Source organism: Oncorhynchus gorbuscha, unplaced genomic scaffold (genome assembly GCF_021184085.1).
Source record: "Oncorhynchus gorbuscha isolate QuinsamMale2020 ecotype Even-year unplaced genomic scaffold, OgorEven_v1.0 Un_scaffold_387, whole genome shotgun sequence".
NCBI classification, from domain to species: domain Eukaryota; kingdom Metazoa; phylum Chordata; class Actinopteri; order Salmoniformes; family Salmonidae; genus Oncorhynchus; species Oncorhynchus gorbuscha.
The window spans coordinates 801,530-815,221 of NW_025745234.1; the positions used below are offsets into that span (position 1 = coordinate 801,530).

At 51.9% G+C, this 13,692-nt stretch overlaps 1 protein-coding gene across 1 annotated transcript in view; it reads left to right on the forward strand.

Moving 5' to 3' along the window:
* Positions 1–12,932, forward strand: part of LOC124018066 (trichohyalin-like) — a 37,537-nt gene extending 24,605 nt beyond the window's left edge. Inside the window, exons 11-19 of the mRNA XM_046333327.1 lie at positions 3,135–3,252; positions 4,479–4,595; positions 4,886–5,009; positions 5,895–6,025; positions 6,136–6,233; positions 6,627–6,855; positions 6,982–7,100; positions 8,423–8,546; positions 12,846–12,932. Coding sequence (XP_046189283.1) covers positions 3,135–3,252; positions 4,479–4,595; positions 4,886–5,009; positions 5,895–6,025; positions 6,136–6,233; positions 6,627–6,855; positions 6,982–7,100; positions 8,423–8,546; positions 12,846–12,932 — 1,147 coding nt within the window. The remainder of the gene's footprint in view (positions 1–3,134; positions 3,253–4,478; positions 4,596–4,885; positions 5,010–5,894; positions 6,026–6,135; positions 6,234–6,626; positions 6,856–6,981; positions 7,101–8,422; positions 8,547–12,845) is intronic.
* The last annotated feature ends 760 nt before the right edge of the window (positions 12,933–13,692 follow it).

A 13,692-nucleotide genomic window follows, 5' to 3' on the forward strand; every position in this document is an offset into this window, starting at 1 on the left:
ACCTAGATCTTCAACCTAGATCTTCAACCTAGATTTTCAACCTAGATCTTCAACCTAGATCTCCAACGCTACATTTTCAACCTAGATCTTCAACCTTGATCTCCAACGCTAGATCTCCAACGCTACATTTTCAACCTAGATCTCCAACGCTAGATCTCCAACGCTACATTTTCAACCTAGATCTTCAACCTAGATCTCCAACGCTAGATCTCCAACGCTACATTTTCAACCTAGATCTCCAACGCTAGATCTCCAACGCTACATTTTCAACCTAGATCTTCAACCTAGATCTCCAACGCTAGATCTCCAACGCTAGATCTCCAACGCTACATTTTCAACCTAGATCTTCAACCTTGATCCAACATCATTCTTTTTCCTACTTTCAGACCATTCACAAACAAGCAAAACGTCAATTAAATATCAATGAAATTTGACAAAACTATGGAATAACAGAATTGGAAAGAAATGTTAATTCTATGTTGAGGAAAATGATGGTAAGAATCATACAGTTCTCTTTCTGAGAACTTACTGTCTCTCTAACATCATATGGGGAGACAACACGTTTTTGAGTTTTCTTCAGGTGAATATGATTGGTCGTTGACTGCCCATGGTATGCTATACCCACGTTTCCTCCTACAGGGAACAGTAGTTATATCCATAACTGTACGGATGTATTTCACGTAGTATAAGCGCTTGGAGAACTACGTTCATTAGCATTAGCATTCTCATAGAGAATGACTGGCGGTGTTAGCCAGTTAGCATATTAGACTGTATCTAATGGTCGTTATCTATAGTCTGTATCCCTTATCAATCAAAGATCAATGCTTGAAATAGCAATGTTCTATAAGCGCTTGGAGACCTAAGTTCATTAGCATTAGCATTCTCATAGAGAATGACTGGCGGTGTTAGCCAGTTAGCATATTAGACTGTATCTAATGGTCGTTATCTATAGTCTGTATCCCTTATCAATCAAAGATCAATGCTTGAAATAGCAATTAGCAATAGCAAAAAAATGTGAACATTTTGTGAACGTAGCATAAGCACTCAGAAACAGACATTTGTTAGCATTAGCATTCTCATAGAGAATGACTGGCGGTGTTAGCCAGTTAGCATATTAGCGAAGTGTTTTATGACGATAACATCCGGATATTTGCAGTCTGTTGTGCCACGAAGCTAACGAGCTAACGCCGCCAGTCATTCTCTATGAGAATGCTAATGCTAACAAATGTCTGTTTCTGAGTGCTTATGCTACGTTCACAAAATGTTCACATTTTTTTCCAATAATTTTCCTCAATACAGAATTAACATATCTTTTTAAATTCTGTGCACGCTTTCTGTGCACGCTTTCTAATAGTTTTGACAAATATAAATCACATTTAAGAATGTTTTGCTTGTTTGTGGACCGGAAGAAGGAAAACAATCTCAACAAATTGGATGCGCCCTTGTTTTTAATTTTTAAAATGTATTTAATCTATTTAACAAGTCTATTTAACAAGTCAGTTAAGAACAAATTCGTATTTTCAAGACTACCTATCCTCAGCCTACCGAGGAACAGTGGGTTAACTGCCTTGTTCAGGGGAACAGTGGGTTAACTGATCTAGGAACAGTGGGTTAACTGATCTAGGAACAGTGGGTTAACTGGTCTAGGAACAGTGGGTTAACTGGTCTAGGAACAGTGGGTTAACTGGTCTAGGAACAGTGGGTTAACTGGTCTAGGAACAGTGGGTTAACTGATCTAGGAACAGTGGGTTAACTGGTCTAGGAACAGTGGGTGAACTGGTCTAGGAACAGTGGGTTGACTGCCTTGTTCAGGGGCAGAACTACCTCTACACTCTAACCACTAGGCTACCTACCTCCTCTACACTCTAACCACTAGCCTACCTGCCTCCTCTACACTCTAACCACTAGGCTACCTACCTCCTCTACACTCTAACCACTAGCCTACCTGCCTCCTCTACACTCTAACCACTAGGCTACCTGCCTCCTCTAACCACTAGGCTACCTGCCTCCTCTAACCACTAGGCTACCTGCCTCCTCTAACCACTAGGCTACCTGCCTCCTCTAACCACTAGGCTACCTGCCTCCTCTACACTCTAACCACTAGGCTACCTGCCTCCTCTACACTCTAACCACTAGGCTACCTGCCTCCTCTACACTCTAACCACTAGGCTACCTGCCTCCTCTACACTCTAACCACTAGGCTACCTGCCTCCTCTACACTCTAACCACTAGGCTACCTGCCTCCTCTACACTCTAACCACTAGGCTACCTGCCTCCTCTACACTCTAACCACTAGGCTACCTGCCTCCTCTACACTCCAACCACTAGGCTACCTGCCTCCTCTACACTCTAACCACTAGGCTACCTGCCTCCTCTACACTCTAACCACTAGACTACCTGCCTCCTCTACACTCTAACCACTAGACTACCTACCTCCTCTACACTCTAACCACTAGGCTACCTGCCTCCTCTACACTCTAACCACTAGTCTACCTGCCTCCTCTAACCACTAGACTACCTACCTCCTCTACACTCTAACCACTAGGCTACCTGCCTCCTCTACACTCTAACCACTAGGCTACCTGCCTCCTCTACACTCTAACCACTAGGCTACCTGCCTCCTCTACACTCTAACCACTAGTCTACCTGCCTCCTCTAACCACTAGACTACCTGCCTCCTCTACACTCTAACCACTAGGCTACCTGCCTCCTCTACACTCTAACCACTAGGCTACCTGCCTCCTCTACACTCTAACCACTAGACTACCTGCCTCCTCTAACCACTAGACTACCTGCCTCCTCTAACCACTAGACTACCTGCCTCCTCTACACTCTAACCACTAGTCTACCTGCCTCCTCTACACTCTAACCACTAGTCTACCTGCCTCCTCTAACCACTAGTCTACCTGCCTCCTCTAACCACTAGTCTACCTGCCTCCTCTACACTCTAACCACTAGTCTACCTGCCTCCTCTAACCACTAGTCTACCTGCCTCCTCTACACTCTAACCACTAGTCTACCTGCCTCCTCTAACCACTAGGCTACCTGCCGATCCACTATTGTTGCCAGGGGGTCATAATTATATTCTGCAGTGTGGTCACACATTTTTACATATTGTGTGTGTGTGTCTCCAGGTCAGAGTGTGAGGAGCGCCTGAGGGCGGAGCTTGAGGCGGAGCTTGATGCGGCTGTTGCCATGAGCAACCAGAGAGAGCAGGAGCTGCAGACTCAACTAGCCGATCTCCAATCACAGGTAATTTACTCAACTAGCCAATCACCAATCACAGGTAATTTACTCAACTAGCCAATCACCAATCACAGGTAATTTACTCAACTAGCCAATCACCAATCACAGGTAATCTACTCAACTAGCCAATCACCCATCACAGGTAATTTACACAACTAGCCAATCACAGATGATCTACTCAACTAGCCAATCACCAATCACAGGTAATCTACTGAGATGTCTGGGGAAATCTGATCTAACCTCACTATTGATCTGAGATGTCTGGGGGAGGGGGGGGTCTGATCTAACCTCACTATTGATCTGAGATGTCTGATCTAACCTCACTATTGATCTGAGATGTCTGGGGGTCTGATCTAACCTCACTATTGATCTGAGATGTCTGGGGAGGGGGTCTGATCTAACCTCACTATTGATCTGAGATGTCTGGGGAGGTCTGATCTAACCTCACTATTGATCTGAGATGTCTGGGGGGTCTGATCTAACCTCACTATTGATATGAGATGTCTGGGGGGGGGTCTGATCTAACCTTACTATTGATCTGAGAAGTCTGGGGGGGGTCTGATCTAACCTCACTATTGATCTGAGATGTCTGGGGGGTCTGATCTAACCTCACTATTGATCTGAGATGTCTGGGGGGTCTGATCTAACCTCACTATTGATCTGAGATGTCTGGGGGGGGGGGTCTGATCTAACCTAACTATTGATCTGAGATGTCTGGGGGGTCTGATCTAACCTCACTATTGATCTGAGATGTCTGGGGGGGGGGGGGGGTGATCTAACCTCTATTGATCTGATATGTCTGGGGGGGGGGGTCTGATCTAACCTCACTATTGATCTGAGAGATTGATCTGAGATGGGGGGTCTGATCTAACCTCACTATTGATCTGAGATGTCTGGGGGGATTGGGGGTCTGATCTAACCTAACTATTGATCTGAGATGTCTGGGGGGTCTGATCTAACCTCACTATTGATCTGAGATGTCTGGGGGGTCTGATCTAACCTCACTATTGACCTGAGATGTCTGGGGGGTCTGATCTAACCTCACTATTGATCTGAGATGTCTGGGGGGGATCTGATCTAATCTCACTATTGATCTGAGATGTCTGGGGGGTCTGATCTAACCTAGGGGGCAGTTAGGAGGTGGGAAATATATCAATTCTTTAAATGGAACCCTTAAACTAACAAGACAGTTGAATCATGCCCTGTTTGAGTGAGCTAACTTCCTGTTGTAGGTGGAGAGGAAGGCGGGTCCAGCAGAGGGTCACCATGACGACAGCGAGATTGACAGGCTGCGGTGGGAGGTGCAGGAGACCAGAGATATGAACCAGAGACTGAGAGAGCAGCTGCAGGTTCACACTCACACACACACACACACACACTCACAGACACTCACTCACTCACTAAGTTCTCCCACTTAAAAAGACGAGAGAGGCCTGTAATTATCATAGGTTCACTTTTTCTGGATTTTTTTTCTCATTTTGTCTGTCATAGTTGAAGTGTACCTATGATGAAAATTACAGGCCTCTCTCATTTTTAAGTGGGAGAACTTGCACAATTGGTGGCTGACTAAATACTTTTTTTGCCCCACTGTACATAATAAACCTGACTGTACATAGTTACACAGTTTGTTTTATTTTAGGAGGAACCAAAGAGACACTCTGAAGAACGACACTCGGCGGCGTTGCAGGCTCTGGAGAGACGAGCTCAGGAGGAACTGCAGACCGAGAGGAACAGACTACACACACTACACCTGTTACAGCTAGGTAACACAAGCTACACCTGTTACAGCTAGGTAACACACTACACCTGTTACAGCTAGGTAACACACTACACCTGTTACAGCTAGGTAACACACTGCACCTGTTACAGCTAGGTAACACACTGCACCTGTTACAGCTAGGTAACACACTGCACCTGTTACAGCTAGGTAACACACTACACCTGTTACAGCTAGGTAACACACTACACCTGTTACAGCTAGGTAACACACTACACCTGTTACAGCTAGGTAACACACTACACCTGTTACAGCTAGGTAACACACTGCACCTGTTACAGCTAGGTAACACACTGCACCTGTTACAGCTAGGTAACACACTACACCTGTTACAGCTAGGTAACACACTACACCTGTTACAGCTAGGTAACACACTACACCTGTTACAGCTAGGTAACACACTGCACCTGTTACAGCTAGGTAACACACTACACCTGTTACAGCTAGGTTATGATGATGGTGGTGATGATGATGGTGATGATGATGGTGATGATGATGATGATGATGGTGGTGGTGATGATGGTGGTGGTGATGATGATGATGAAAGTGATGATGATGATGGTGATGATGATGATGATGATGATGTTGATGATGATGGTGGTGGTGATGATGATGATGGTGATGATGATGGTGATGATGATGATGATGATGGTGATGATGGTGATGATGATGATGGTGGTGATGATGATGATGGTGATGATGATGATGGTGATGATGATGATGATGTGTCTAGATAAGCAGGGTACCGAGCTGAGCCAGCAGTACACAGAGTGGAGTAGACAGTTGATGATGATGATGATGATGATGATGATGATGATGATGATGATGATGATGATGATGATGATGGTGATGATGATGATGATGTGTCTAGATAAGCAGGGTACAGAGCTGAGCCAGCAGTACACAGAGTGGAGTAGACAGCTGACCCAGAGACACATGAAACACATCGAAGACCTGCAGACGGAACTACACACACACACAGAGATGATGGCCCTGCAACAGGTAACACACACACACACAGAGATGATGGTCCTGCAACAGGTAACACACACACTATAACATATGCTATTAAATTGGGAACTGACTATCTGTGTGTGTGTGTGTGTCTGTAGGACTTGAAGCAGCAGAATCAGTACCAGGTGTTTGAGCGTCAGCTGGATGAGAGTCGCTGTGCCGTTCTGGAACTACAGAGGGAAAACACTGTACTGAGGTACACACACACACACACACACACACACACACACACACACACACACACACACACACACACACACACACACACACACACACACACACACACACACACACACACACACACACACACACACACACACACACACACACACACACACACCTCCTCATCCCCTTTCTGTCCTCTCTACTGTTCCTCTCTACTCTTCCTCTCTACTCTACTCTTCCTCTCTACTCTTCCTCTCTACTCTTCCTCTCTACTCTTCCTCTCTACTCTTCCTCTCTACTCTTCCTCTCTACTCTTCCTCTCTACTCTTCCTCTCTACTCTTCCTCTCTACTCTTCCTCTTTACTCTTCCTCTCTACTCTTCCTCTCTACTCTTCCTCTCTACTCTTCCTCTCTACTCTTCCAGGTCGGGAGAGGAGGCGATGGGAAGAGAAAGAGAGCAGAAGGAGAGAGAGGAGGAAGCCCAACGACTGAGAGTGGAGGTGGACAGACTGAGATTGGAGGTGGAGAAACTGGAAGAGGCTCAGAAACAACGGGAGGAACAGAGAGAAGAAGAGATGAGAGAAGAGGAGGCGCGAAGAGAGATGGAGGAGAAGAGGAGGGACGAGGAGAAGAGGACGGAGGAGGAGAACAGGAGAGAGGAAGAAGAGGAGAGGAGAGAGGAGGTGAAGAGGAGAGAGGCCGAGGTTGAGGAGAAGAGGAAGGTGGACGAGGAGAAGAGAAGGAAGACGGAGGAGGAGGAGAAGAGGAGGAAGGAGGAGGAGGAGGAGAGGAGAGAGGAAGTGAAGAGAGTGCACAGGAGAGCGATGCAGAGTCTGGTGTGTGAATACAGCAGCTGTCAGGCAGAGCTACAGACTCGCATAGTGGCCCTGGAGACAGAGTGAGTAACACACTGGAGTGTGGAGCAGGAGGAGAGGGGTGGGGTTAATGTGTGTTCCCAGCAGGAGGAGAGGGGTGGGGTTAACGTGTGTTCCCAGCAGGAGGAGAGGGGTGGGGGGTTAACGTGTGTTCCCAGCAGGAGGAGAGGGGTGGGGTTAAGCAGGAGGGAGGGGTGGGGTTAATGTGTGTTCCCAGCAGGATGTGTGTTCCCAGCAGGAGAGGGGCTGGGGTTAACGTGTGTTCCCAGCAGTTCCCAGCAGGAGGAGAGGGGTGGGGTTAATGGTTTAACGTGTGTTCCCAGCAGGTTCCCAGGCTGGAGGAGAGGGGTGGGGTTAACGTGTGTTCCCAGCAGGAGGAGAGGGGTGGGGTTAACGTGTGTTCCCAGCAGGAGGAGAGGGGTGGGGTTAACGTGTGTTCCCAGCAGGAGGAGAGGGGTGGGGTTAACGTGTGTTCCCAGCAGGAGGAGAGGGGGTGGGGTTAACGTGTGTTCCCAGCAGGAGGAGAGGGGTGGGGTTAATGTGTGTTCCCAGCAGGAGGAGAGGGGTGGGGTTAAGCAGGAGGAGGGGGTGGGGTGTGTTCCCAGCAGGAGGAGAGGGGTGTGGGGTTAAGGGGTGGGGTGTGTTCCCAGCAGGAGGAGAGGGGTGGGTGGGTTAATGTGTTCCCAGCAGGAGGAGAGGGGTGGGGTTAATGTGTGTTCCCAGCAGGAGGAGAGGGGTGGGGTTAATGTGTTCCCAGGAGGAGAGGGAGGGTTAATGTGTGTTCCCAGCAGGAGGAGGGGTGGGGTTAATGTGTTCCCAGCAGGAGGAGAGGGGTGTGGTTAATGTGTGTTCCCAGGCTGGAGGAGGAGAGGGGTGTGGTTAATGTGTGTTCCCAGGCTGGAGGAGGAGAGGGGTGTGGTTAACGTGTGTGTGTTCCCAGGCTGGAGGAGGAGAGGGGGGTGTGGTCCCAGCAGGAGGAGAGAGGGTGTGTGTGTTCCCAGCTGGAGGAGGAGAGGGGTGTGGTTAACGTGTGTGTGTTCCCAGGCTGGAGGAGGAGAGGGGTGGGGTTAACGTGTGTGTGTTCCCAGGCTGGAGGAGGAGAGGGGTGTGGTTAACGTGTGTGTGTTCCCAGGCTGGAGGAGGAGAGGGTGTGGTTAATGTGTGTGGTTCCCAGGCTGTTGGAGGAGAGGGTGTGGTTGCGTGTGTGTGTTCCCAGGCTGTAGGGGAAGAGGGGTGTGGATAAGAGCGTCTGCTAAATGACTTAAATGTAAATGTAAATGTTAACGTGTGTGTGTTCTCAGGCTGGAGGAGGAGAGGGGTGTGGTTAACGTGTGTGTGTTCCCAGGCTACGGGAGCGTGAGGAGAGGTGCAGGAGGAGGGAGGTTCCTCTCAGTGATGATCTCCAGATGGGAAGACTCCAGGAGAGACTCACTGAGAGGAACCAGCTCATCAAACGCCTGGTGGAGAAGGCACACACACCTATGTGTGTGTGTTCACCACTGGACAGGGGTGTGGTTAACACACCTTCCCACACACCTACCGGAACACTCACTCAAGACACCTACTAAACACTCACCTATGTAAACACACCTACCGCAACACACCTGTTCTCACACCTGGAGGAGCACACACAGCACACACACCTGGCACACTCACCTACCACACACTCACCTGTGTTCACACACACACCGGGAGCGTGAGGAGACCTACCGCACACACCTACCTCACACTCACCTACCACACACACACACCTACCGCACACACACCTACCGCACACACACCTACTGCACACACACCTACCGCACACACACCTACCTCACACACACTCACACACTCACTCACACACCTACCGCACACTCACTCACACACCTACCGCACACACACCTACCGCACACTCACTCACACACCTACCGCACACACACCTACCGCACACTCACCTACCGCACACACACCTACCGCACACACACCTACCTCACACACACCTACCACACACACACCTACCGCACACACACCTACCGCACACACACCTACCGCACACACACCTACCGCACACACACCTACCGCACACACACCTCACACACCTACACACACCTACCGCACACACACCTACCGCACACACACCACACACCTGCACGCACACACCTACATCACACACACTCACACACCTACCGCACACACACCTCATCACACACACTCACACACCTCACACACCTACCGCACACTCACTCACACACCTACCGCACACACACCTACCGCACACTCACTCACACACCTACCGCACACACACCTACCGCACACACACTACCACACACACACCTACCGCACACACACCTACCGCACACACACCTACCGCACACACACCTACCGCACACACACCTACCGCACACACACCTACCGCACACACACACTCACACACCTACCGCACACACACCTACACACACACTCACACACCTACCGCACACACACCTACCGCACACTCACACACACCTACCGCACACCACACCTACACACCTACATCACACACACCGCACACACACCTACCACACACTCACACACACCTACCGCACACACACCTACCGCACACACACCTACCGCACACACCTACCGCACACACACCTACCTCACACTCACTCACACACCTACTCACACACACACCTACCGCACACTCACTCACACTCAATCTCTACCTCACACACACCACTCACTCAATCATCTACCTCACACTCACTCACCTACCACTCACTCACTCACCTCACTCACTCACTCACTCACTCACCACACACCTCACTCACTCACACAACTACCTCACACTCACTCACACCTACACACCTACCCCACACACCACCACCACACACACCACCTACCGCACTACCCCACACACCTACCACACACCTACCCACACTCCTACCCCACACACCACACCTACCCCACACACACCCTACCCACACACTCCTCACACACCTACCCCACACACACACCACACACCTACCACACACACCTACCCCACACACCTACCCCAAACTACACACACCTACCCCCCACACACACCTACCACACAAAAACCTACCCCACACACACCTACCCACCACACACCTACCACACACACTACCCCACACACACCTACACCACACACACCTACCACACTCCTACCCACATTCACACCCACACCACACACCTACCACACACACACTTACCCCACCACACACACCTACCACCACTCCTACCCCACACACACCTAACTCCTACCCACACACCTATCCCACACTCCTACCCCCACACACCTACCCAACACCTACCCCCACTCTACCCTCTCTACCCCTCACACACCTACCACACACCTACCCCACACACCTACCCCACTCCTACCCCCACACACCACCCCACACCTAACCCCCACACCTACCCCTCCTACCCCCACACACCTACCCCACAAACCTACCTACCCAACCCCCACACACCTACCCCCCACACACCTACCAAACCACCCCAACCCCACACACCTACCCCACACCTACCCCACACACCTACCCCCAAACCTACCCCTACTCCTACCCCACACTCCAAACACCTACCCCACAAAACCTACCCCCCCTACCCCACACCCCCCCCCACCCCACACACCTCCTACCCACACTCCAACCCTACTCCACCCCACACTCCTACCCACATTCCCACACCTACTCCAACCCCACTCCTACCCCACTCCTACCCCCACTCCTACCCCCCACTCCAACCCCACCCTACCCCACACACTACCCTACCCCCACCCCCACACCTACCCCCACACCCCTACCCAATACTCCCACCCCCTCCTACCCCCACACTCCCAACCCCACACCTACCCCAAAACCTACCCCCACTCCTACCCACCTCCTACCCCACTCCTACCCCCACCACCCACCCCCACACCTACCCCATTCCTACCCCCTCACCACCTACCCCCTACCCCCCACTCCTACCCCCCACTCCTACCCACACTCCTACCCCCACTCCCTCCCCACTCCTACCCCCACTCCAACCCCCACTCCTACCCCCCTCCCCCACCCTACTCCTACCCCCCTACCCCTACCCCTACCCCACTCCTACACACCCTACCCCCTCTCCTACCCCCACTCCTACCCCACACACCCCTCCCCCACCCTACCCCCCTCACCCCACCCACACCCCCCCACACTACCCCACTCCAACCCCTACTCCTACCCCACCCTTCCTACTCCCCCCTACTCCTACCCCCACTACCCCCCTACCCCCACTCCTACCCCCCACACCTACCCCCCTACTCCTACCCCCACTCCTACCCCCACTCCTACCCTTACCACACTCCTACCCCACATTCCTACCCCCACTCCAACCCCACTCCTACCCCACACTCCTACCCCACTCCTACCCCCACTCCTCCACCCCCACTCCTACCCCTACTCCTACCCCCACTCCTACCCCCACCCTACCCTCCTACCCCACTCCTACCCCCCACTCCTACCCCACTCCTACCCCACACTCCTACCCCACACCTACCCCCTTACCACCCCCACTCCTACCCCACATTCCTACCCCCCACTCCACCCCCACTCCCTACCCCCCTCACCCCCCTCTCCTACCCCCACTCCAACCCCACTCCTACCCCACACTCCTACCCCACACTCCTACCCCCCAACCCCACTCCACCCCACACTCCTACCCCTACTCCTACCCCCCCCCACCTCCTACCCCCCCTACTCCCTACCCCCACTCCTACCCCCACTCCTACCCCACTCCTACCCCCACTCCTACCCCACCCTCCTACCCCCCACTCCTACCCCACACTCCTACCCCACTCACCCCCCACTCCTACCCCACCCTACCCCCCACTCCACCCCCTACTCCTACCCCCCCACTCCAACCCCCTACTCCACCCCCTACTCCTACCCCCTCTCCTACCCCCACTCCTACCCCACTCCTACCCCCACTCCACCCCCACTCATACCCCACATTCCTACCCCACTCTCCAACCCCATTCCTACCCCACTCTCCTACCCCCACTCCTACCCCCACTCCTACCCCATACTCCTACCCCCCAACCCTACCCCCCACCTACCCCCTCCACCCCCACTCCTACCCCACACACCCCACCCCCCACTCCTACCCCCCACTCCTACCCCCCACTCCTACCCCCCACTCCTACCCCACACCTACCCCCACTCCTACCCCCCACTCCAACCCCACACTCCTACCCCCCACTCCCCCCCCCACTCCACCCCCACTCCCTACCCCACTCCTACCCCCCACCCACCCCCACTCCTACCCTACCCTACCCCTACCCTACCCCCCCACTCCTACCCCCTACTCCTACCCCCTCTCCCACCCCCTCCTCCTACCCCTACTCCTACCCCCTACTCCCTACCCCCACCCTACCCCCCCCACTCCTACCCCACACTCCCTCTCCCCCCCTCCTACCCCCTACTCCTACCCCCACTCCTACCCCCACCACCCTACCCCCTACTCCTACCCCCCCCACTCCTACCCCACTACCCTACCCCCTCTCCTACCCCCACTCCCTACCCCCACTCTTACCCCACATTCCTACCCCTACCCTACCCCCACTCCTACCCCCACTCCTACCCCCCCCTACCCCCTACTCCTACCCCCCTCTCCTACCCCCCACTCCTACCCCCACTCCTACCCCACTCCTACCCCCACTACCCTACCCCCCACTCCTACCCCACTCCTACCCCCCCACTCCTACCCCCCTACTCCTACCCCACACACCTGATGTCTCATTCCTTCTCCAGGAGGAACACTCCTGCATCCATCCTCCGGTTCCGGGGGACCCCACCCTCAGGCTCCATGACTCCACCCCGGGACGTTACACCCTATGACCCCACACACTCCTCTGTTGTTTTTGTGTTTCACTAGTGTTGTATTGGTGGAATTACCTAGTGTTGTATTGGTGGAACCCCTAGTGTTGTATTGGTGGGATTAACTAGTGTTTCACTGTGTTGTATTGGTGGGGTTAACTCCTGGTGGGGTTAACTAGTGTTTACTGTGTTGTATTGGTGGGATTAACTAGTGTTGTATTGGTGGGATTAACTAGTGTTTAACTGTGTTGTATTGGTGGGATTAACTAGTGTTGTATTGGTGGGATTAACTAGTGTTGTATTGGTGGGATTAACTAGTGTTGTATTGGTGGGATTAACTAGTGTTGTTATTAACTAGTCCTATTGGTGGGATTAACTAGTGTTGTATTGGTGGGATTAACTAGTGTTGTATTGGTGGAATTAACTAGTGTTGTATTGGTGGAATTAACTACCCCCCATTCCTAGTGTTGTATTGGTGGGATTAACTAGTGTTGTATTGGTGGGATTAACTAGTGTTGTATTGGTGGGATTAACTAGTGTTGTATTGGTACCCCCAGTGTTTCCTATTAGTGGGATTAACTAGTGTTGTATTGGTGGGACCCTAGTGTTGTATTGGTGGGATTAACTAGTGTTGTATTGGTGGGATTAACCAGTGTTGTATTGGTGGGATTAACTAGTGTTGTATTGGTGGGATTAACTAGTGTTTCACTGTGTTGTATTAGTGGAATTAACTAGTGTTTAACTGTGTTGTATTGGTGGGATTAACTAGTGTTGTATTGGT